We start from the raw sequence: 25,186 nt of genomic DNA on the forward strand, positions 1-25,186 counted from the left end.
AAGAGATTGCGGGGGGAAACCGGTGCAGCTGTGGCCTACGTTGTTTCTGTGGAGCCTGAAGGAGCACCTCCACTCTTCCTGGCCCCACAAAAATGTAAATTAAAAGTTATCTTTGGGCTTCCTCTTCATCTGGAATGCCTACACTCTACCCAGTACTGTCCTAAACTGCCAATCGGAGTCCTGTATACTTCATAGGAACCTGACTTGCATAGTAAAATGGCCTACCACCTGACTCAGGCAGTGCTTCGGACACCCAGTGGTAGTCCCCAGGGAACATGGGGTCAACCACCCCATCAGAAGGAACTGGGCTGTAAGTCATTGCTCATGTTTACATTGCGTTAACACCCCATTTTCACCAGGTGGCAAGCTTTAAAATCTCCTCACTGCATACCAAAGTGATTAGTTGTACATGAAGCACAGGCAATGTTTCAGAGCTGCAATGAAACACTGTGTGAAAATGAAAGTCATGGTTGTGGTAGTTGGAGGTCAGTTGTCTCAGCCCCAGGACATCGCTACAGGAGTTCCTCAGTGCAGTGTTCTAGGCCCAACTATCTTCACCAGCTTCATCAATGATGTTCCCTCCATCATAAGGTCTGAAGTGGGGATGTTTGCTGATGATTGCACAGTGTTCAGTTCCATTCGCAACTCCTTAGAAAATGAAGCAGTTCATCAGCATGCAGCAAGACCTGGACTCTCAGGCTTGGGCTGATAAGTGACAAGTAATATTCGCGCCACACAAGTGCCAGGCAATGACCATCTCCAACAAGCGAGTGTCTAACCACTTCCCTTTGATATTCAACAGCATTACCATCACTGAATCCCCCGCCATCAACATCCTGGGGGTCACCACTGACCAGAAACTTAACTGGACCAGCTACATAAATACCGGGGCAACAAGAGCAGGTCAGAGGCTGGGTATTCTCTGGCGAGTGTCTTACCTCCTGACTCCCCAAAGCCTTTCCACCATCTACAAGGCACAAGTCAGGAGTGTGATGGAATATTCTCTACTTGTCTGGATGAGTGCAGCTCCAACAACACTCAAGAAGTTCGACAACATTCAGGACAAAGCAGCCCGCTTGATTGGCCCCCCATCTACCACCTGCGTACCAACGACATAGATAGGACAACAAAGAGGTTCTGCTGAGGGATTATGAGCAGCTAAGGGCCAAATTAAAAAACAGAACCACAAAGGTGGTAATCTCTGGATTACTACCTGAGCCACGAGCAAATTTGCATAGGGTTAATAAGATCAGAGAGTTAAACACATGGCTCAAAGACTGGAGTGGGAGAAATGGGTTTTGGTTTGTGGCACCAGTACTGGGGCAAGAGTGAGATGTTCCATTGGGACGGGCTCCACTTAGACCGTGCTGGGACTCGGGTCCTGGCGAATCGAATAATGAGGACTGTAGAGAGGACTTTAAACTAATTAGTGGGGGGCGGGGGGAGTGGTCAGGTGAGTGGAAATTTTAAAAGTCAAAGAATAAGAAGGCAATAGAGCAGGGTAGCACTGGGGGAAATGAAAACCAGAGCGTGACAGGAACGGACAGAATGTATAAACATAAAAGTGTATCAGAAAGTGGGGTCAAAGCTGGAAAAACTGGTAAAAAAACAAATTTAAAAGCTCTTTATCTGACTGAACGCAGCATTTGTAACAAAATAGATGGTACAAATAGACACAAATGGGTATGATGTGATAGCCATTACAGAGATGTGGTTACAAGGTGACCAAGGCTGGGAACTAACTATTCAGAGGTATTTGACAATTCGGAAGGACAGTCAGAAACGAAAAAGAGCTGGGTAAGCTCTATTAATAAAGGATGGGATCAGTGAGTTAGTGAGAAATGATATTGGCTCTGAAGATCAAGATGTTGAATCAGTTTGGGTGGGGATAAGGAATAATAAGGGGAAAAAGTCGCTGGTGGGCGTAGTCTATAGGGCCCCTAACAGTAGCTACACTGTTGGATGGAATATCAATTAAGAAATAATGGAGGATTGTGAAAAAGGAACGGCAATAATCATGGGCGATTTTAACCTTCATATTGATTGGAAAAAACAAATTGGCCAGGGCAGCCTTGAGGAAGAGTTCATAGAGTGTATCCGAGATAGTTTCCTTGAACAGTATGTTGCGGAACCAATCAGGAAGCAGGCTATTTTAGATCTGGTACTATGTATTGAGACAGGATTAATAAACAATATTCTAGTAAAGGATCCCCTAGGAATGAGTGACCATAGCATGGTTGAATTTCAAATTCATTTGGAGGGTGAGAAAGTTGCATCTCAAACGAGTGTCCTAAACTTCAACAAAGGAGACTACAAATGTATGAGAGCAGAGTTGGCTAAAGCGGACTGGGAAAATAGATTAAAGTATGGGACGATTGATGAGCAGTGGCAGATATTTAATGAGATATTTCATAATTCTCAACAAAAATATATCCCAATGAGAAGGAAAGACTGTAAGAGAAGGGATAACCATCCATGGCTAACGAAGGAAATAAGGGATGGTATCAAATTGAAAACAAAGGCATACAATGTGGCCAAGACTAGTGGGAGGTCGGAGGATTGGGAAACTTTTAAGAGCCAGCAAAGAACGACTAAAAAAATGAAAAAGAGAAGGAAGATAGATTATGAAAGCAACCTAGCACAAAATATAAAAACAGATAGTAAGAGTTTCTACAGGTACATAAAAAGGAAAAGAGTGGCTAAAGTAAATGTTGGTCCCTTAGAGGATGAGACTGGGTAATTCATAATGTGGAACAGGGAAATGGCAGAAACTTTGAACAAATATTTTGTATCGGTCTTCATGGTAGAAGACACTAAAAACATCCCAACAGTGGATAATCAAAGGGCTGTAGGGTGGGAGGAACTATCACTAAAGATGTAGTACTCGGTAAAATAATGGGACTAGAGATGGACAAGTCCCCTGGTCATGATGGCTTGCATCCTAGGGTCTTAAAAGAAGTGGCTGCAGAGATAGTGGATGCATTGGTTGTAATCTACCAAAATTCCCTGGATTCTAGGGAGGACTCAGCGGATTGGAAAACCGCAAATGCAATGCCTCTATTTAAAAAAAAGAGGCGGACAGAAAGCATGAAACTATCAACAAGTTAGTCTAACATCCGTCGTTGCGAAAATACTCGAGTCCATTATTACGAAAGCAGTAGCAGGACATTTGGAAAAGCACGATTCAAATCAAGCAGAGTCAGCATGGTTTATGAAAGGGAAATCATGTTTGACAAATTTGCTGGAGTTCTTTGAGGATGTAACAAGCAGGATGGATAAGGGGGAACCAGTGGATGTGGTATATTTGGATTTCCAGAAGGCATTCGAAAGTTCACGGGGTTGGGGGTAATATATTAGCATAGATAGAGGATTGGCTAACTAACAGACAACAGAGAGTCGGGATAAATGGATCATTTTCCGGTTGGCAAATAGTAACTAGTGGGGTGCCGCAGGGATTGGTGCTGGGTCCTCAACTATTTACAATCTATATTAATGACTTGGATGAAAGGACCGTGTGTAATGTAGCCATATTTGCTGATGTTACAAACAAGTGGGAAAGCAAATTGTGAGGAGTTCCCCTCCAAGTTTCCCACCATCCTAACTTGGACTTATATCGCCATTCCTTCATCGTCGCTGTGTTAAAAAGCTGGAACTCCCTTGGAGCACCTTCACCACACGGACTCCAGTGGTTTAAAAGGTGGCTCACCAGCACCTTATCAAGGGCAGCTGGAATGGACAATAAATGTCGGCTTTGCCACCGACGTCTACATCCCATGAATGAATAATTTAAAAAAATGAAAATTCCTCCCATGAACATTAGGGCAATTCTACAAATAAAAGCTGCTTCGATTTTTAAAACGGAAATGCAACAAGCAATGAGTTAATGATTGTGATATTGCAACATTGGGTTTCAGATGATGACTTTATGCCACTCAGGCTAGACTCTTCTGGTTTATGTCTGCTGGACCCCTCAATTAGATTATAATCTACCAAAATTCTCTGGACACTGGGGAGGTACCAGCGGATTGGAAAGCAGCTAATGTGACGCCTCTGTTTAAAAAAGGGGGCAGGCAAAAGGCAGGTAATTATAGGCCAGTTAGTTTAACATCTGTAGTGGGGAAAATGCTTGAAACTATCATTAAGGAAGAAATAGCGGGACATCCAGATAGGAATAGTGCAATCAAGCAGACGCAGCATGGATTCATGAAAGGGAAATCATGTTTAACTAACTTACTGGAATTCTTTGAGGATATAACGAGCATGGTGGATAGAGGTGTACCGATGGATGTGGTGTATTTAGATTTCCAAAAGGCATTCGATAAGGTGCCACACAAAAGGCTACTGCAGAAGATCAAGGTACGCGGAGTCAGTGGAAATGTATTAGCATGGATAGAGAATTGGCTGGCTAACAGAAAGCAGAGAGTCGGGATAAATGGGTCCTTTTCCGGTTGGAAATCAGTGGTTAGTGGTGTGCCACAGGGATCAGTGCTGGGACCACAACTGTTTACAATATACATAGATGACCTGGAAGAGGGGACAGAGTGTAGTGCAACAAAATTTGCAGATGGCACTAAGATTAGTGGGAAAGCGGGTTGTGTAGAGGACTCAGAGAGGCTGCAAGGAGATTTGGATAGGTTAAGCGAATGGGCTAAGGTTTGGCAGATGGAATACAATGTCGGAAAGTGTGAGGTCATCCACCTTGGGAAAAAAAACAGTAAAAGGGAATATTATTTGAATGGGGAGAAATTACAACATGCTGTGGTGCAGAGGGACCTGGGGGTCCTTGTGCATGAATCCCAAAAGGTTAGTTTGCAGGTGCAGCAGGTAATCAGGAAGGTGAATGGAATGTTGGCCTTCATTGCGAGAGGGATGGAGTACAAAAGCAGGGAGATGTTGCTGCAACTGTATAAGGTATTGGTAAGGCCGCACCTGGAGTACTGCATGCAGTTTTGGTCACCTTACTTAAGGAAGGATATACTAGCTTTGGAAGGGGTACAAAGACAATTCACTAGGCTGATTTCAGAAATGAGGGGGTTACTTTATGATGATAGACTGGGTCTTTACTCGTTGGTGTTCAGAAGGATGAGGGGTGATCTTATAGAAACATTTAAAATCATGAAAGGGATAGACAAGATAGAGGCAGAGAGGTTGTTTCCATTGGTCGGGGAGTCTAGAACTAGGGGGCACAGCCTCAAAATACGGAGGAGCCAATTTAAAACCGAGTTGAGAAAGAATTTCTTCTCCCAGAGGGTTGTGAATCTGTGGAATTCTCTGCCCAAGGAAGCAGTTGAGGCTAGCTCATTGAATGTTTTCAAGTCAAAGATAGATAGATTTTTAACCAATAAGGGAATTAAGGGTTACGGGGAGAGGGCGGGTAAGTGGAGCTGAGTCCACGACCAGATCAGCCATGATCTTATTGAATGGCGGAGCAGGCTCGAGGGGCTAGATGGCCTACTCCTGTTCCTAATTCTTATGTTCTTATGTTCTTATATTACGGTCTTGTGATCCATTCTGTGTTGACTCTACGGATGTTGATGAGGAATTCACTGGTTGAAGCAGTTGCAGTTAACAGATTACATTCTTACTCGAAAGAGTTAGGTAAATAAACAGGGTAATGGAGTATAGTTAATCCAGTGTCCTTTACTTGTGTAACTCAACTAGATAATTTACTTTGCTCTACGCTGAGTGCTGTTGGACTTTAACAGTTCAAATAGAATCATTATGCTAATCTCTTTGCTTATAAATAAGACTGCAGATTTTCAGATTTCACAGCAAAGTAAGTGGAATAACTTAATATGATCCTCCAAAACATCAGTAATAAATCCATAATAAAAAAGAGTATTTGACTTTGGCAGACACTAGAAAGCAATGCTTCTCTTTATACAGTAATAAATGCTGTGTTCCTCTGATGCTACCTCCCCTAATCGTATATAATACTCACAGCTCGCCTTGGGTATGTGGCGATTTGGAGGGTGGGATTCCCAGACTCCAGGTGCAGCGCGATGGGTGGTCTGGCATCATCAGCTGTGGCTCTGCCTGCATTTGGAGCTCTTTCATCTCTGTGGCCTGGTTGGAGGTCGCCATATCAACAGTTGAGCGAAAAACTGCTTTAACCTGAAGAGCAAATCGGAATGCTTTTATTGGCATTTTTTATGCTTCCAATTTTGATTATTGGCTCATTTGGTAATGGTTCTGTCCAGGGTGCAACGGAGTCACGCAAACCGACAAAGTCCCCAGTTCAATTTCAGCGGCTGCTGAGCGATGTTCCCTCCCATTTTTGGGGGGGGGGCTGCACGACCCATTCAAATTTCTGCACAAGCATGGTTTTCTATTTAAAAGCTGGTGAGCCGGCTGCACGGGACCTCCAGAGCACCACGCGGCCTCACAGCTTAAAGGGAACCGTGATGCTGCGTTAACCGGTAACACCTGAGGTAGTGGTGATGAGAACGTGGTGGACCTTGATGCCCCAGTTTAAGAACGGGAAAACTCAGCCAGCTTTCGCACTCTTGATCCTTATCCTATGATCCTAATGCTGGAAAGTGTGGGGCAGATTTTTTATCTTTCTTGTTTGGGCATTAAGCATCGTCCGGGTAGAGAGCAGGGGAGCTTGTTATGGAGGATTGCGTGAAACAGAACCCACCCGATATTCCTTCCACTTAAAGTAACGGTGGGGCAATCTGACGAGTTCTGTTAGGGGCGTGCGACATTTTCCACCAGACTCTCAACTCTCCATGCTCCACTCAAGTGACGGTTAACTTTTATTGCTGAGTTTTAAAAGCAATGTGTGTTCTTACAAGTTTGAAAGAACAAGCACCCAGATGAAATGTGATTAAGAAGATAAACAGAAGTTGTTTTTTTCGGACATCAGCCAATAAACCATTCAAGAGTTATCGTAACCAGAAAACACTTCTCAGCCATTGTGTTTGAAAAATCTCTGTCCATCTGTAAAGCAGTGGATAAGGACAGCGACACAAATAGCTAAATGGCAGTCTAGCATTTTCAACCACATGACTGCTGAGAGAGGAAGGCCCTAGAAGAGGCAGGCTCCAAAAGTCATAATGCAGAGGAGTTAGCCTGCATACGTCCAGCAAGACAACCCGCTGAAGTGGGTAAGCGTAGATTGTTCATTATTTTTATATTACATTATTTTATTATTTACAGCTGGAAACTAACAACTGGAAACATTGCAACAGCTGGAAACTGAAACAACTGGAAATATTTATCTAGTCATTATCACATTGCTGTATGTGGGAGCTTGCTTGTGTGCAATTTGGCTGCCGCGTTTCCCACATTACAACAATGACTACACTCCAAATGTACTTCATTGGCTGTAAAGTGCTTTGAGAGCTCCGGTGGTCATGAAAGATGCTATATAAATCCTCCTTCTGATTCTTCTTCTTCTTCTTCTATTATTATGTGGGAGAACTTGGATCCATTGAACTAAGTGAATCTGATCATAAATAATGGTCTGTGCTTTCACCGCCCTGTGAAATAAAGCAACTTAACGATTTGAACCAACCTGCGCCTCATCTAATGTTAACTTTGGAGAGAAATACATGTCATTTTAGGTAATCGGAGAGTTTCATTGCTACAATCATACAAATCTAGGAAACTAATAGTGCCCTGGAATTTGAAAGCTAAATCCTTCTAGTCTATGTTTTTCAGTACAGTGCATTTGTTCACTAGGCCATCAAGGGGACTTAGTTTAAATTAGATTTTAAGTTTTGACATTATAACATGAAATGAGATTTTTCCCTGTCATAATTGGATGAGATCTCTCACAGGATGATACAATTTAATGTTTCAAGAACATGTAAGAATTATCTCGCAACATTTTTTCCTTGCAAATTCATGTTTTCCCATCGGATAATTTCAGGCACTGAGAGCTCATTTGAACCTGATCCAGCAGCAGATCAATTCCAGTCATTATCTCGTATACTACTCATGTCAAAAATACTCACTTTCTCGAGCTTTTGATTGATCAGAATACTCGCATTACCTTAATGAAAGCGACTACAAATAGGACTTTTCCTATTTTTCAATTCAAATTGTTAATTGCTCTGCCCAGTTGTTATTGTATTTGCTGCTAAGAGTCCGCTACCATTTAAAAAAAATTAAATGCACTCATTAAGAAATAGATTATATAAATCATGTTCAGTCTATCCATACCTGTTGAATATCAGTGGCCAAATGCTGATGTGTTTCTTCTTCTGAAGATACTGGGCTACGGGCAGAGAACAGGGGAACAGGATTAGTTCTGGAATGCTTCAACTGAACACTAGCAAATAGGAAGAGATAAGAGCCTATCTCCTGTGCCATGAGTTTATGGCTCAAAACCCTCCTACTTTGTCTTGTTCCCCATTGTGCACACATTAGCAGCAAAAAATTGATAGAAAAATAGATGATGTAAATCATTCGCAGCCTGCTCCATTGCAGTTTTTTTTTAATTGTTTTCAATTAAGAGAACCCGAGGGGAGATGAGGAGAATTTTTTTTTCTCTGCAGTGAGTTCTCATCTGGAACGTACTGCCTGAATGGGTGGTGGACGCAGATTGCACAGTGACTTTCAAAAGGGATTTGGATAAATACTTAAAAAGAAAACATTTGCAGGACTATGGGGAAAGCGCAGGGGAGTGGGACTAATTGGATAACTCTTTCAAAGAGCTGCCACAGGTAGGATGGGCCAAATGGCCTCCTTCTGTACTGTATCATTCTATAATTCTATAAGCATACCAACTAAGCCAAACGGGACCTCCTTGAATTAACAGCAATGTAGTCAGGTCTACTCAGACAGATGGCCCAGGGCTAGAATTCCAGTTATCCTTCCTTTTTTATTTCCAGTGAGAAGAATGCATCAAGCATAATATTACCGATAAGATTCGAGGACTAACTCTAAGATATTATTCATTCATTTGCTACCAGTGCAGAATCAAAAACCTTATAGAGAGTAACAGTTACTTAATAATTAACAGCAAGTCGTTAGCTTCTTGTGCTCTGTTCAAAACACTCCTGTGACTGGAAATAGCCACATTAGTGACATAATAAGAACATAAGAACATAAGCATTAGGAACAGGAGTACGCCATTAGGCCCCTCGAGCCTGCTCCGCCATTCAATGAGATCATGGCTGATCTTCTACCTCAACTCCACTTTCCTGCACTATCTTCATATCCCTTGATTCCCTTAATATCCAAAAATCTATCAAACTCTGACTTGAATACATTCAAACACTGAGCCTCCACAGCCCTCTGGGGTAGAGAATTCCAAAGATTCAGCACCCTCTAAGTAAAGACATTTCTCCTCATCTCAGTCCTAAGTGTCTGACCCCCTTAGTCTGAATCTGTGACCCCTGGTTCTAGACTCCCCGGCCAGAGGAAATATCCTTCCTACATCTACCCTGCCAAGCCCTGTAAGAATTTTGTATGTTTCAATAAGATCACCTCTCATTCTTCTAAACTCGAGAGAATATAGCCCTATTCTACTCAATCTCTCCTCACTGGACAACCCCCTATCCCAGGAATCAATCTGGTGAACCTTTGTTGCACTCTCTCATTGGCAAGTATATCCATCCTTAGGTAAGGAGACTAAAACTGTGCACAATACTCCAGGTGTGGTTTCCCCAGGGCCCTATATAATTGCAGTGACATTTTTACTCTTGCACTCAAATCCTCCTGTAATAAAGGCCAATATATCATTTGCTTTCTTAATTGCTTGTAGTACCTGCATGTTAACTTTCAGTGATTTGCATACAAGTACACCCAGGTTCCTCTGAACACCAACATTTCATAGAAACATAGAAAATAGGTGCAGGAGTAGGCCATTCGGCCCTTCGAGCATGCACCACCATTCAATATGATCATGGCTGATCATGCAACTTCAGTACCCCATTCCTGCTTTCTCTCCATACCCCTTGATCCCCTTAGCCGTAAGGGCCACATCTAACTCCCTTTTGAATATAGCTAACAAACTAGCCTCCACAACTTTCTGTGGTAGGGAATTCCACAGGTTCACAATTCTCTGAGTGAAGAAGTTTCTCCTCATCTTGGTCCTAAATGGCTTATCCCTTATCCTTAGACTGTGACCCCTGGTTCTGGACTCCCCCAACATCGGGAACATTCTTCCTACATCTAACCTGTCCAATCTCGTCAGAATTTTATATGTTTCTATGAGATCCCCTCTCATTCTTCTAAATTCCAGTGAATATAAGCCTAGTCAATCCAGTCTTTCTCATATGTCAGTTCTGCCATCCCGGGAATCAGTCTGGTAAACCTTTGCTGCACTCCCTCAATAGCAAGAATGTCCTTCCTCAGATGAGGAGACCAAAACTATACACAATATTCAAGGTGAGGCCTCACCAAGGCCCTGTATAACTGCAGTAAGACCTCCCTGCTCCTATACTCAATTCCTCTCGTTATGAAGACCAACATGCCATTTGCCTTCTTCACCGCCTGCTGTACCTGCATGCCAACTTTCAATGACTGCTGTACCATGACACCCAGGTCTCGTTGCAACTCCCCTTTTCCTAATCTGTCACCATTCAGATAATATTCAGCCTTCCTGTTTTTGCCACCAAAGTGAATAACCTCACATTTATCCACATTATACTGCATCTGCCATGCATTTGCCCACTCTCCTAACCTGTCCAAGTCACCTTGCAGCCTCTTAGCATCCTCCTCACAGCTCACACTGCCACCCAGCTTAGTGTCACCTGCAAACTTGGAGATATTACATTCGTCTAAATTATTAATGTATATTGTAATTAGCTGGGGTCCCAGCACTAAATCTTGCGGTACCCCACTAGTCACTGCCTGCCATTCTGAAAATGACTCGTTTATTCCTACTCTTTGCTTCCTGTCTGCCAACCAGTTCTCTATCCATGTCAATACCTTACTCCCAATACCATGTGCTTTAATTTTGCACACTAATCTCTTGTGTGGGACCTTGTCCAAATCCTTTTGAAAGTCCAAATACACCACATCCACTGGTTCTGCCTTGTCCACTCTATTAGTTACATCCTCAAAAAATTCTAGAAGATTTGTCAAGCATGATTTCTCTTTCATAAATCCATGCTGACTTGGATCGATCCTGTCACTGTTTTCCAAATATGCTGCTATTACATCTTTAATAATTGATTCCAACATTTTCCCCACTACAGATGTCAGGCTAACAAGTCTATAATTCCGTTTTCTCTCTCCCTCCTTTTTTTAAAAAGTGGTGTTACATTAGCTACCCTCCGAGTCTGATCCGTCCTTATAATCCCTATCGTCCAGAACTTGTAGTAGGAGGTGCGTTTTCAGTATGCCCGAGAAAACCACCTACAAAAGTTAGAAACAGATAATAAAACATTTGGCACTTACCTGTCTGTACACACTCCAAGTGCCGCGGCATGAACTGTATTCTGTTTTGTATTCACTGGTAAAGTTGTATTGTTTAATACCCGGGAGAATTGAAGTTGCCACTTTTATAGAAAAGTTCAAGACAAAGCTTCTCTTTTCTAGTGAAAGAAACAATGTTAATTAGAAATTACCTGCTCAAATGGCACTTGCAGCTGTTCCAATGGAGATGAAGGGAAATAGCTTCATTCAATCAAGGCTGCTGTCTTATTATTAGGAATGTCCGTGAGAATATTGAGTAACCCAAATCTGAGGAGACAAGTTGTTAAAGGCCATCAGCATAGGAACGGACTGGCAGCTTCAGCTTATGTCTGGCCTTTAAGCCTTAAAGAAAAACAGATCAATTTTCTAAATGACAAGACGTGTATGGAAATCACTAAAAGCTGATGGACTGGAATAACTACTAATTACAAAACCGAATGGGATGTTGTCCCTCATCTGGTTAGACCCAGTCTGGAGTACTGCGTTCAGTTCTGCTCACCGCAGCCTCAGGAGGATATATTGGCCTTGGAGGGGGTGAAGCACAAATGGACCAGCATGATACCAGGGTTAAAGGGGTTAAATGACAAGGGCAGGTTGCATGGTCCAGGCTTGTATTCCACTGAACATATAAGACTTCTGGTAATCTAATTGAGGTGTTTAAGATGATTAAAACATTTGATAGGGTAGATAGAGAGAAACCAGTTCCTCCGGTGGGAGAGTCCAGAACAAGGGCATGTAGCGGACCACGCACTCTAAATCTGTATGCAAGGAGAGCTGAATCCATTTCATTCTCTCTTGCCAGAGAGAAGCAGGCAGATCGAGTACGTGGCTGCTCCAGGATAGCAGGCTTCCCTATAGTGCAGGGTGCCATTGACTGAACACATGCCATTTTGCGGGCACTGCAGTTCAATTCTAAGATGTAACCAAAAGAAAGGGATTCCAGTCTCTCATTGTGCAACCATACGCAGTGCATCATGCAAGTCGATGCTCGGTACTCTGGCAGCACCCAAGATGCCTTCATCCTGTGGCAGTCCTATGCACCATCAGCATTTGAGCCACCACGACAAACCAGAGAGCGGCTACTGAGGGACAAGGACTATCCGTTGATCATCTGGTTCACAACTCCGCTGCGCTACTCGAGCACACGTGGGCAGCATCCATGTAATGAAAGCCATGCTGCCACACGGAATCTGATAGGGCAGATTTTGGTGTCCTTAAACAATGCTCCCATTGCTTGCACCGCTCTGGAGTAGCCCTGCAGTACTCATCAGATTGTGTCTGAAGATTTGTCGTGGTCTGCTGCATGCCCCACAACTTCACCATATTGAGATGACCAGCTGAGGAGGTGGAGGAAGAGGAAGAGGAGGAGAAGGAAGAGGAGGAAGCGGAGGAGGAGGAAGCGGAGGAGGAGGAAGAGGAGGAGGAAAATGAGGAGGAAGAAGAGGAGGAGGAGGAGGAGGAGGAAGAAGAGTAGGAAAAAGCAGAAGAGGAGGAGGGAGTAGCGGAAGAGAGGAAACAACTGAGACAGCCTCTTTCTGCCCGGGATGTCCGTGATTGAATCATCTGACTTCGGTACCAGTGAACACAACCTCAATTCCCCATTCAACATTAGTCCCATGCCTTACCTTCCTTCTGTTACTGACCATCATAGCGACCTCTTGGTCACAATGTTACAATAAAAGCCACCAGAAAACAACCATTCTAAACCACTTTTCTGAATCACGCCATTACACTATTTCAATCAAAGATCAACTAATCACGCTGGTGCATTTCTTTAGTGCCTGTCTTCAGAATGCCTTTGCCTGTCCTAGTGCTCCTATGCAGTGCTACCCCAGGTGCTGCAGCATGGCTGGTGCACGGCTGCTGAATTTCAAGGGGTGACTACAGATGGCCTTGCCGTTCTGGGCCTAGTAGATCTGGCTTCGGACTGCACCACCTTGACATGGACTGCACCAGTCCAGGCTGGCTGGCTGACAGGTAACAGCAGGTGCACTGGCAGAGTGGCAGTGGTGGAAGGGCAAATGCTGTCACCTCCCTTATACAGGAGCGGAAGGCGAACTGGGCGATGTTGCAGATGTCGCCTGCTCCAGCCTGGAAGGAGCCTGACATGAAGGGGTGCAAGGCCACGGTCACCTTTACAGCCACTGGCAATGCCGTCCTCACCCTGGACTGAGGCTGCAGGTCTGCTGCAGCATGTGGTAGATTTCAGTAAGCACCTCCTAGTAAAACAGAGAAATTGCACGCACTATTCCTCACTGAGGTTGAGGATGGACAATTGCTCCCTTAAGACCCTGCTGCGAGCACTTCTCCCCTCCTCTTCCTGCCTCTTCTTGCAGCTTGCCCTACTCTGTGTCGCCTCTGCTCAGTCTCCCTGTCATGCTGCAGGCCCAGGGGGATACAAAGTGCCTGGAAGCAGCTTGTCTGAGCAGACAACAATAACTTATATTTATACAGTGCCTTCAACAGACTAAAACGTCCCAAGGCGCTTCACAGGAGTGTTGGGTTGGAAATCAGTAAGCAGTGAGGATCAGTGCTGGGACCCCAACTATTTACAATCTATATTAACGACTTGGAGGAAGGGACCGAGTGTAACGTAGCCAAGTTTGCTGATGATTCAAAGGTGGGAGGAAAAGCAATGTGTGAGGACAACACAAAAAATCTGCAAAAGGACACAAACAGGCTAAGTGAGTGGGCAAAAAATTGGCAGATGAAGTATAATGTTGGAAACATAGAATCATAGAAAATAGTTGCAGGAATAGGCCATTCGGCGCATCGAGCCTGCACCACCATTCAATAAGATCATGGCTGATCATTCCCTCAGTACCCCTTTCCTGCTTTCTCTCCATACCCCTTGATCCCCTTAGCCGTAAGGGCCATATCTACCTCCCTCTTGAATATATCCAATGAACTGGCATCAACAACTCTCTGCGGCAGGGAATTCCACAGGTTAACAACTCTCTGCGTAAAGAAGTTTCTCCTCATCTCAGTCCTAAATGGCCTACCCCTTATCCTAAGACTGTGTCCCCTAGTTCTGGACTTCCCCATCATCGGGAACATTCTACCCGCATCTAACCTGTCCCGTCCCATCAAAATCTTATATGTTTCTATGAGATGCCCTCTCAACCTTCTAAACTCCAATGTATAAAGGCCCAGTTGATCCAGTCTCTCCTCATATGTCAGTCTTGCCACCCCGGGAATCAGCCTGGTGAACCTTCGCTGCACTCCCTCAATAGCAAGAATGTCCTTCCTCAGATTAGGAGACCAAAACTGAACACAATATTCCAGGTGAAGCCTCACCAAGGTCCTGTACAACTGCAGTAAGACCTCCCTGCTCCTATACTCAAATCCCCTAGCTATGAAGGCCAACATACCATTTGCCTTCTTCAACACCTGCTGTACCTGCATGCCAACTTTCAATGACTGATGAACCATGACACCGAGGTCTCGTTGCACCTCCCCTTTTCCTAATCTGCAGCCATTCAGATAATATTCTGTCTGTGCGTTTTTGCCCCCAAAGTGGATAACCTCACATTTATCCACATTATACTGCATCTGCCATGCATTTGTCCACTCACCTAACCTGTCCAAGTCACCCTGCAGCCTCCTGGCATCCGCCTCACAGCTCACACTGCCACCCAGTTTAGTGTTATCTGCAAAATTGGAGATATTACACTCAATTCCTTCATCCAAATCATTGATGTATATTGTAAAGAGCTGGGGTCCCAGCAGTGAGCCCTGCAGCACTCCACTAGTCACAGCCTGTCATTCTGAAAAGGACCCGTTTATCCCGACTCTCTGCTTCCTGTCTGCCAACCAGTTCTCTATCCATGTCAGTGCATTACCCCCAATACCATGTGCTTTGATTTTGCACACCAATCTCTTGTGTGGGACCTTGTCAAAAGCCTTTTGAAAGTCCAAGTACAATGCATCCACTGGTTCTCCCTTGTCCACTCTATTAGTTACATCCTCAAAAAATTCCAGAAGATTTTTCAAGCATGATTTCCCCTTCATAAATCCATGCTGACTTGGACCGATCCTGTCACTGCTTTCCAAATGCGCTGCTATTTCATCCTTAATAATAGATTCCAACATTTTCCCCACTACTGATGTCAGGCTAACCGGTCTATAATTACCCGCTTTCTCTCTCCCTCCCTTTTTAAAAAGTGGTGTTACATTAGCTACCCTCCAGTCCATAGGAACTGATCCAGAGTTGATAGACTGTTGGAAAATGATCACCAATGCATCCACTATTTCTAGGGCCACTGCCTTAAGTACTCTGGGATGCAGACTATCAGGCCCCGGGGATTTATCGGCCTTCAATCCCATCAATTTCCCTAACACAATTTCCCGCCTAATAAGGATATCCTTCAGTTCCTCCTTCTCAATAGACCCTCGGTCCCCTCGTACTTCCAGAAGGTTATTTGTGTCTTCCTTCGTGAAGACAGAACCAAAATATTTGTTCAATTGGTCTGCCATTTCTTTGTCCCCCATTATAAATTCACTTGAATCCGACTGCAAGGGACCTACGTTTGTCTTCACTAATCTTTTTCTCTTCACATAACTATAGAAGCTTTTGCAGTCAGTTTTTATGTTCCCGGCAAGCTTCTTCTTGTACTCCATTTTCCCCCTCTTAATTAAACCCTTTGTCCTCCTCTGCTGAATTCTAAATTTCTCCCAGCCCTCAGGTTTGTTGCTTTTTCTGGCCAATTTATAAGCCTATTCCTTGGTTTTCACACTATCCTTAATTTCCCTTGTTAGCCACGGTTGAGCCACCTTCCCCGTTTTATTTTTACTTTCAGACAGGGATGTACAATTGCTGAAGTTCATCCATGTGATCTATAAATGTTTGCCATTGCCTATCCACCGTCAACCCTTTAAGTATCATTTGCCCGTGTATTCTAGCCAATTCATGCCTCAAACCATCGAAGTTACCTTTTCTTATGTGCAGGACCCTAGTTTCTGAATTAACTGTGTCACTCTCCATCTTAATAAAGAATTCTACCATGTTATGGTCACTCTTCCCCAAGGGGCCTCGCACAACAAGATTACTAATTAGTCCTTTCTCATTACACATCACCCAGTCTAGGATGGCCAGCTCCCTAGTTGATTCCTTGACATATTGGTCGAGAAAACCATCCCTAATACTCTCCAGGAAATCCTCCTCCACTGCAAAGTGTGAGGCAGAAAAAAATCAAAGAGCAAGTTATTATTTAAATGGAGAAAGATTGCAAAGTGCTACAGTACAACGGGACCTGGGGGCACTTGTGCAAGAAACACAAAAACTTAATATGCAGGTGCAGCAACTGATCAGGAAGGCCAATAGAATCTCGGCCTTTATTGCAAAGGGGATGGAGTATAAAAGCAAGGAAGTCTTGCTACAGTTGTACAGGGTATTGGTGAGGCCACACCTGGAATACTGCGTGCAGTTTTGTTTTCCATATTTACGAAAGGATATACTTGCTTTGGAGGCAGTTCAGAGAAGGTTCACAGGTTGATTGCAGAGATGAGGGGGTTGACTTATGAGGAAAGGTTGAGTAGGTTGGGCCTTTACTCATTGGAGTTCAGAAGAATGAGAGGTGATCTTATCGAAACGTATAAGATTATGAGGGGGCTTGACAAGTTGGATGCAGAGAGGATGTTTCCACTGATAGGGGAGATTAGAACTAGAGGGCATGATCTTAGAATAAGGGGCCGCCCATTTAAAACTGAGATGAGGAGAAATTTCTTCTCTGAGGTTTGTGCATCTGTGGAATTCACTGCGTCAGAGAGCTATGGAAGCTGGGACATTGAATAAATTTAAGACAGAAATAGGCTCTTAAACGATAAGGAGATAAGGGGTTATGGAGAGTGGGCAGGGAAGTGGACCTGAGTCCATGATCGGATCAGCCATGATCATATTAAATGGCGGAGCACACTTGAGGGACCATATGGCCTACTCCTGCTCCTATTTCTTATGTTCTTATGTTCTTACGTAAAATATTTGCTTCCTTGCAAGTCAGCACCAAGTCCTTGAGTACGTGCCACACAGCTCCTTGTCGACTCTAAGCAACTTTAAAGAAGTCTGGAAAGCAGCAAACACTTGTACAAACTCAGCAACAGGTAGTAGAAATCAGTCAGCAACTAACCTGTAAGTAGGTGAGGCTCCCTTTAAATAGCGCTGGTGTGGGGTCCTTTCTGCTGCTGAACGCACGTTCAGCTGTGAGAGGTTAAGACAGGGCATTAGCGCTAGCATTGAGGTCAAAAATGGCTGCCCTGGTGTCAAATCGGTGATACATGCTGATTGACGTCATGATCTTCCTACTCTGCATGCTCATGGCCCACGCTCCCACCGCCGACACTAATATCCTCACAAAATGCCGTCCAGCATGGCCCGCACCAGAAGTGTGCACGTACCGGTTGGATGCCATTTTGGATGCAAAGTAGCATTATCGTGCTGAAAAACCGTGTGCTACGGAGCCAAATTTCTAGCCCAATATTCTTTCCATCCTCATTGCCTGTCTTCACACACATCAAACATAATGGACCGGATTTTGCGGTAGAAATACCGCTCACTGTTATTTACGTGGAAATCGGACAGCAACTTCCAGCGATCCATGTGCGGTTAAACACAGAAATCGGGAATTTGCTGTCCGAGATGCCGTGCTCCTTCAAAGGCTGCATGATAACGATATCTCGCCAACAGCCTCGCCATTCAAGTACATTGAAAGCCGCGAAGTTGCTGTACTTACCTCAGAAACAGGAACTAAACTTGCCACGAAAAGTTAAGGCTTGTCCATTCCAGTGTAACTATCCTTTTAACAACGTAGTAAGTCTTAATTGTTGCCAAATGACATCTCTGGCGCTGAAAATTAATTTTTACAGTAAGTTCCCGTGCAAAATATCAGAGCAGGTCTGTGGGCGAGTGCAAGTGTGACGAACGGCTAGCTCGGCTTGTTCACCGCTGAGAGCAAAATCAGACCTAATATCTGGAGGTAATTAATGCGTTGCTATGAACAAACAAAATCTTTTGAAGTTTTTGTCCTATTCGTGCACTGATCACACGATGCTACGTGCATTTCCTGCTTATTACATTGCTAAACTGATTATTACAATGATTGAGTTTCTTCATTAACTCTGGCAGTTTGTCACACAATACCACATTCTTGTGTAATTGAATGCATTAACTGAAAACCACCCATCAAAAGGACTCCAACAACTGGCAGAAATAAATACCTTCCATAGTGTTTTATATTTTTGCTGAATGTTTGGTTAACTACTTTCTTTATTCATTTATTCTCTAAGTATTGTGATTTTGAATACAATAATTTCTCCGTGGGTAGCACTTTCACCTCTGAGTCAGCATGATGTGGGTTCAAGCGCCACCCCAGAGACTTGAGCGCATAATCTAGGCCGATACTTCAGTGCAGTACTGACGGAGCACTGCACTGTCGGAGGTGCTTACTTTTGGATGAGACATTAAACGACCCTCTCGGGTGGACGTAAAAGATCCCATGGCACTATTCAGAGAACAGCTGGGGAATTCTCCCCGGTGTCTTGGCCAATATTTATTCCTCAACCAACATCACCAAAACAGATGATCTGGTCATTATCACATTGCTGTTTGTGGGACCTTGCTGTGCGCAAATTTGCTGCCGTGTTTTCTACATTACAACAGTGAATCTACTTCAAAAGTAATGTACTGGCTGTAAAACATTCTGGGCATCCTGAGGTTGTGAAAGGCGCTATATAAATGCAAGTTCTTTCTTATTTCTATTATCTAAAAGATATTTGTGTAGGATTATTTTTATCAGGATTATGAACAGGAAAGTCTTGTCATATTAACAGCTCAGTTGGTAGCAGTCTTGTCTCTGTGAGAGTAGGTCGTGGCTTCAAACTCCACTCCAAGATTTGAGTACACAACTTAGACTGAGCCTAAGGGACAGTATTTCCACCATTGTTTATCTTTCCACTATTTTTAATTTGTTTCCTGTCACAAATACACGTCTCTCTACTCTTATGAGCAGCATAAATCAAAGAAGGCAAAGATCAGTCCTGCTGCTTGCTCAAGTATTAAAAGGGCTCTATAACCGTCAAGCCCGTGTGGTGGCTGGTGTGCAACGACCACCACACGTTAAAAAAATTCATGATTAGGCATCTTCCACCCTTCAGGATATAGTTCAGGACCTGGAATTTTAGGTCCTTCATTGGAACACCTGTGAACTTATCCTTTTTTGGCGTGGAAGCAAGTCATCCTCATTTTGAGGGACTGCCTAAGAGAGAGAAGATAACCCAGATCTCACTAGAGTAGATAGGAAGGACCTATTTCCCTGAGCAGAGGGATTAACAACCAGAGGGTATAGATTTAAAGTAATTGGGGTGAGGTTTAGAGGGGATTTGGGGGGAAATGTTTTCACCCAGAGGGTGGTGGAACTCACTGCCTGAAAGGGTGGTAGAGGCCGAAACCCTCACCACATTTAAAAAGTATTTGGATGTGCACTTGAAGTTCCGTAACCGACAAGGCGACAGACCAAGATCGAAACCGCCCATTTTTTAGGTACTGACCTTACTTGGGCCCAGCGTTATGCCTCCATTTTGTTGTTTTTTTCTCTGTGGGGAAACGGCTGCATTTTTAGTTTATCTTTCACTCCCAATGTATATTGAAGGAGGACAAGAAGAAACAGGAGCATTTGATGAGAATCAAACGATAATCAGTCAGCCCAGCAATCTCAAGGCCTCATAGCAAATATTGCAACGGAGGTTTAAATTTCTGGCTTCTTCAAATTGTTTCCTGTCTCTTGTTTTATTTTGCAGTACTTTCAAACAAGTATTATTACCCAGAAATCTTACAGAAACCCTCCCTTGCAGAGTTCCCAAACTGTTGCCATTCACTCACAATTCAGAGAACATTAATGTCTCAATCAGTAAAATTCTATTGCTTCAAAATATTTCCACCGAATTTGTAGGTGTTTGGCTGACTAAATGTTATTCCATTTTTAAAATCTGCCCCTAATAAAGATGAGTTACTACCATGCACTCCCGTCCCGCAAACACCATCCCGCCAGCTCCCTTTTATGTTCTGAAAATGTTGAATTTTGCTGGAGTATGACGCGGGTACAGTGAACCATCTACTGCCTCAGCCAAGAGGACAGTCTGATGTGTAAGCCTAGATAGTCAGTGCTGACAGGCTATTTGAGCATTGGTGGGTGGGGGGAGTTACTGGACACGAGTTGAAGCCTTGACAAATTGTTAAATCACTGCAGATTTAACAAATGACAATCTGCAGATGATTACCAGAAAAAACTGCACCTTATGAAAGAAAGATTTTTAAACTTACTTTTCAGTTTTTAGTTCCAGTGAAGGGGATACATCCAAAGCATAATAAACTATATTTTCTTGTTGCAAATTTTCACTGACTTTTGCATTTTCCCACATTTTCTGTTGTATTTTGGGTTGTTTTCCCCCACTGCTAGGTTGGTTTCTAATAGATGCATTAAAAATTTAAGGTGTGGCAAACAGGAAAACCTAAACAGTACAGTTATCAGTGACACCGGCAATCACACATTTAAAGTTGTGTTTCCTAAAAGTTGTCATACGGGACATATTTTCCCAGAAGTGAGTGAGACACAGTACAAGAATGGTTTAGTTGAAAAAAATTTTTTTATAAAAGTTGTAATTTCTATTAAACGTTAACAATGTAATAAAATAACATAATTGTTCTGAATGAAAATTCAACAACAACCTGCAATAACAACAACAACATCAACAACAGTATAAACAACACTCAAACCAACCCTGCACACTCTCCGATTCTACCTGCGGCCACCTTTCCCAACGCCTTTCCTCCCCAATCCCTCCCTGATCCTTGCCCCGGACCCCCTCCTCCCACTATCAATACCCCTGGCGCTGCCCTCGTCGGGAACATTACATTGTGCAGCAGAGCACCTCGAGCGTGATTGCTCAGGGGGGTGGGGCAATAATGCTAGCGCTATGTGTGGGGGGTCTGGAGAAGCAGGGGATGCTGAGGATCCATCTTCAAAGTCGGAAGAAACTAGTTCCTCCTGACGATCAAGTTCTGTCACCATTGGTTTATGGCACCTTGGGGTGCAGTGCCATATCCCACGACCATCGATTGCCACATAACATTGGCATTGGCGGTCTGAATATTCTCTCTTCCCGTGGCAATCAGCTCCGCCCATGTCCTCCGATTGACGGGCAGCTAAAGCCGCGATGTTTGTGGACAACCCAGCAATGGCCTGGAGGAGCTCTCGAATCAAGTCGATGCTCATCCTGGACAGTCCCACCCTGTCCATGTTCACATCTGCCTGTCGCACAGCATTCCCACTTTGGCGGATCAGCCATCGCGGATTCAGCATGGGGGTCAATGTGCACTGCTGCATGCCGCTTGGTCCCGCTTCCTCGGATCGGAATCCAAGAAAGTTGGATTCCAAAGTGGAAACGGTGGCCACAGGTAAAAAGGACCCTTCAAGTTCCACCACCCCTCCCGCCTCCTCCACCACCACCGTGACAAATTTTTGAGGAGTGTTCTCCTCCTGCTCCTCCAGCACCATCCCCTCCGTCTCTTCCACCATTTCTTCATTTGTTCTTCCCTGCAATGACTCCTTTCTGGGAGGGGCAGGCGGCTCCACCTGTGCAACTGTAAAAACATAACATAAATGGTTGGCGACAGGGGAGGGGAGGGGAGAGAGGGGACGGGTCAGAGGTCATCATCATAGGCAGTCCCTCAAAATGAGGATGACTTGCTTCCACGCCAAAAAGGGTTGAGTTCACAGGTGTTTCAATGAAGGATCTAATATTCCAGATCCCGAACTACATCTTGAAGGGTGGAAGATGCCTGTGCGTGGATTTTTTTAACGTGTGGTGGCCGTTGCACACCAGCCACCACACGGGCTTGACAGAGCTAGGTCTTGGTCCAGTGGCAAGGATTTCCCAAGACGACTGGAGACCAGCTCTGCTGCACGGACCTAGTGCGCACACGTATCACAGTGTGGGCTGGCCCGTGCTGCCCCTGGGCCCTCGCCTCTTCTGGCCCTGAACTCATGCCTCTCCTGGGCCCCGATCATGTCCCTCTACAATCTCTCACCCCGAACTCGCCGCTTCTGCTTTATGGGAACATCAGAGCAATTCACTTTGCGCAGGCTTATGTGGAGAACAAACATATATTACCGAGAATCCTTACATGAAACTGTCATAAGTAAAGTAGACAGAAACTACATGACACAACAAAACTTCCATCCCAAACAGTTTGCTTTCCAAGTGGCAGAGTGTGATCAACCAATAAATCATGTCACAACTAACAATATTTCTTACTCCCAGCATTACATTACATTCTACATTATATTGCCAAAAGATTGAATTACATGACCACAGTACAGCCCAGGGATTATGCAGACTTACCCTCCGGGAGAACTGGTTTGGCACCAAAACATGTGGTGGTGCAATCATATGCTCCCATCAGGGCTGCAGCGCGTTCCTCGAGGTCCGTGAGAGGAAACATAGAAACATAGAAAATAGGTGCAGGAGTAGGCCATTCGGCCCTTCTAGCCTGCACCGCCATTCAATGAGTTCATGGCTGAACATTCAACTTCAGTACCCCATTCCTGCTTTCTCGCCATACCCCTTGATCCCCCTAGTAGTAAGGACCTCAACTAACTCCTTTTTGAATATATTTAGTGAATTGGCCTCAACAACTTTCTGTGGTAGAGAATTCCACAGGTTCACCACTCTCTGGGTGAAGAAGTTCCTCCGCACCTCGGTCCTAAATGGCTTACCCCTTATCCTTAGACTGTGACCTCTGGTTCTGGACTTCCCCAACATTGGGAACATTCTTCCTGCATCTAACCTGTCTAACCCCGTCAGAATTTTAAACGTTTCTATGAGGTCCCCTCTCATTCTTCTGAACTCCAGTGAATACAAGCCCAGTTGATCCAGTCTTTCTTGATAGGTCAGTCCCGCCATCCCGGGAATCAGTCTGGTGAACCTTCGCTGCACTCCCTCAATAGCAAGAATGTCCTTCCTCAGGTTAGGAGACCAAAACTGTACACAATACTCCAGGTGTGGCCTCACCAATGCCCTGTACAACTGTAGCAACACCTCCCTGCCCCTGTACTCAAATACCCTCGCTATGAAGGCCAACATGCCATTTGCTTTCTTAACCGCCTGCTGTACCTGCATGCCAACCTTCAATGACTGATGTACCACGACACCCAGCTCTCTTTGCACCTCCCCTTTTCCTAATCTGTCACCATTCAGATAATAGTCTGTCTCTCTGTTTTTACCACCAAAGTGGATAACCTCACATTTATCCACATTATACTTCATCTGCCATGCATTTGCCCACTCACCTAACCTATCCAAGTCGCTCTGCAGCCTCACAGCATCCTCCTCGCAGCTCACACTGCCACCCAACTTAGTGTCATCCGCAAATTTGGAGATACTACATTTAATCCCCTCATCTAAATCATTAATGTACAGTGTAAACAGCTGGGGCCCCAGCACAGAACCTTGCGGTACCCCACTAGTCACTGCCTGCCATTCTGAAAAGTACCCATTTACTCCTACTCTTTGCTTCCTGTCTGACAACCAGTTCTCAATCCATGTCAGCACACTACCCCCAATCCCATGTGCTCTAACTTTGCACATCAATCTCTTGTGTGGGACCTTGTCGAACGCCTTCTGAAAGTCCAAATATACCACATCAACTGATTCTCCCTTGTCCACTCTACTGGAAACATCCTCAAAAAATTCCAGAAAATTTGTCAAGCATAATTTCCCTTTCACAAATCCATGCTGACTTGGACCTATCATGTCACCTCTTTCCAAATGCACTGTCTTCGACAGACTACCACCCGTTTTGCGGAGCTCCGCCCTATTGCCGGCTAATGGTGACAAAAAATACATGTCATCTAATTTCACAGCTACTAATACAGAACACACACCTACATACACATACACATATATATATATCGGTACACATCCCCAATTAACCGTGCCTACTCTTCTCGTCAACGAGTGCACCATTTAATTACCGTTAGGACGCAAGTGTTGCATGATGAGCACATGAAAATACTGAGGACTAACACAATGAGATCAATGATAGGTAATAAAAAATATCACCAAGTTTTACAACATAATAAAACTACTTAAGAGTAATTAGTCAATGCATGATAAAAGTTAGTACTTACTCTCGCAGACCCAACAATGTCATTCCACCGTTTGCGGCACTGGTTCGACCCCTGCATCACAAGTGCGATGGAGGACACCGCCTCAGCGATCTCTCGCCATAATCGCTGATACACGGACGGCGACAGTTTCCCTCGCCCACCCCGTGTTAGTTGATCCCAGCAGGCCTCCACTTCATGGACCAATGATTCCTGGGCTTCTTCGGAGAAACGAATGGCCCTCCTCCTCCCACCTACCTCCCTCTCCACTTCCATGGCTTGATTTTCCATCTTATTTACACTGATTTATATATATATATTTAAACAATTATTTATTATTTTTAGTATTATTATTACTATTATTATTAAAAGTTATATTATATACTGCTCAAAATCATTTTATACACAGCTCTTATTCAACAACTCCTCTCTCTCTCAGATTGACCCACCTCTGCTCTTTCAAAATGTCCAACACTCTCTCAGTTATCTCTGCGCATGCGCAGGGTCACCTCTGACCCCGAAATCGCGGGAGAATGCCCACGCATGCGCTGAGAAGAAAAAGCGCGCGTTTTTCAGGGGCGCTGCTTGCCTTTAGTAAGGCAAGCAGATCACCAACTTTTAGGGCCTTCGCCACCACCTGCACCGGCCCGCTACCG

General features: G+C 44.2%; 1 protein-coding gene across 1 annotated transcript in view; it reads right to left on the reverse strand.

Annotated features, from left to right (window-relative positions):
* The window catches only part of LOC139275891 (cystathionine beta-synthase-like protein), a 65,235-nt gene extending 53,627 nt beyond the window's left edge, over positions 1-11,608 (reverse strand). Inside the window, exons 1-3 of the mRNA XM_070893114.1 lie at positions 11,526-11,608; positions 8,170-8,224; positions 5,942-6,114 (exon numbers count right to left, since the gene is read on the reverse strand). Coding sequence (XP_070749215.1) covers positions 5,942-6,084 — 143 coding nt within the window. The 5' untranslated portion in view covers positions 6,085-6,114; positions 8,170-8,224; positions 11,526-11,608. The remainder of the gene's footprint in view (positions 1-5,941; positions 6,115-8,169; positions 8,225-11,525) is intronic.
* Positions 11,609-25,186: the final 13,578 nt, after the last annotated feature.

The sequence above is a fragment of the Pristiophorus japonicus genome, chromosome 11 (genome assembly GCF_044704955.1).
Source record: "Pristiophorus japonicus isolate sPriJap1 chromosome 11, sPriJap1.hap1, whole genome shotgun sequence".
NCBI classification, from domain to species: domain Eukaryota; kingdom Metazoa; phylum Chordata; class Chondrichthyes; family Pristiophoridae; genus Pristiophorus; species Pristiophorus japonicus.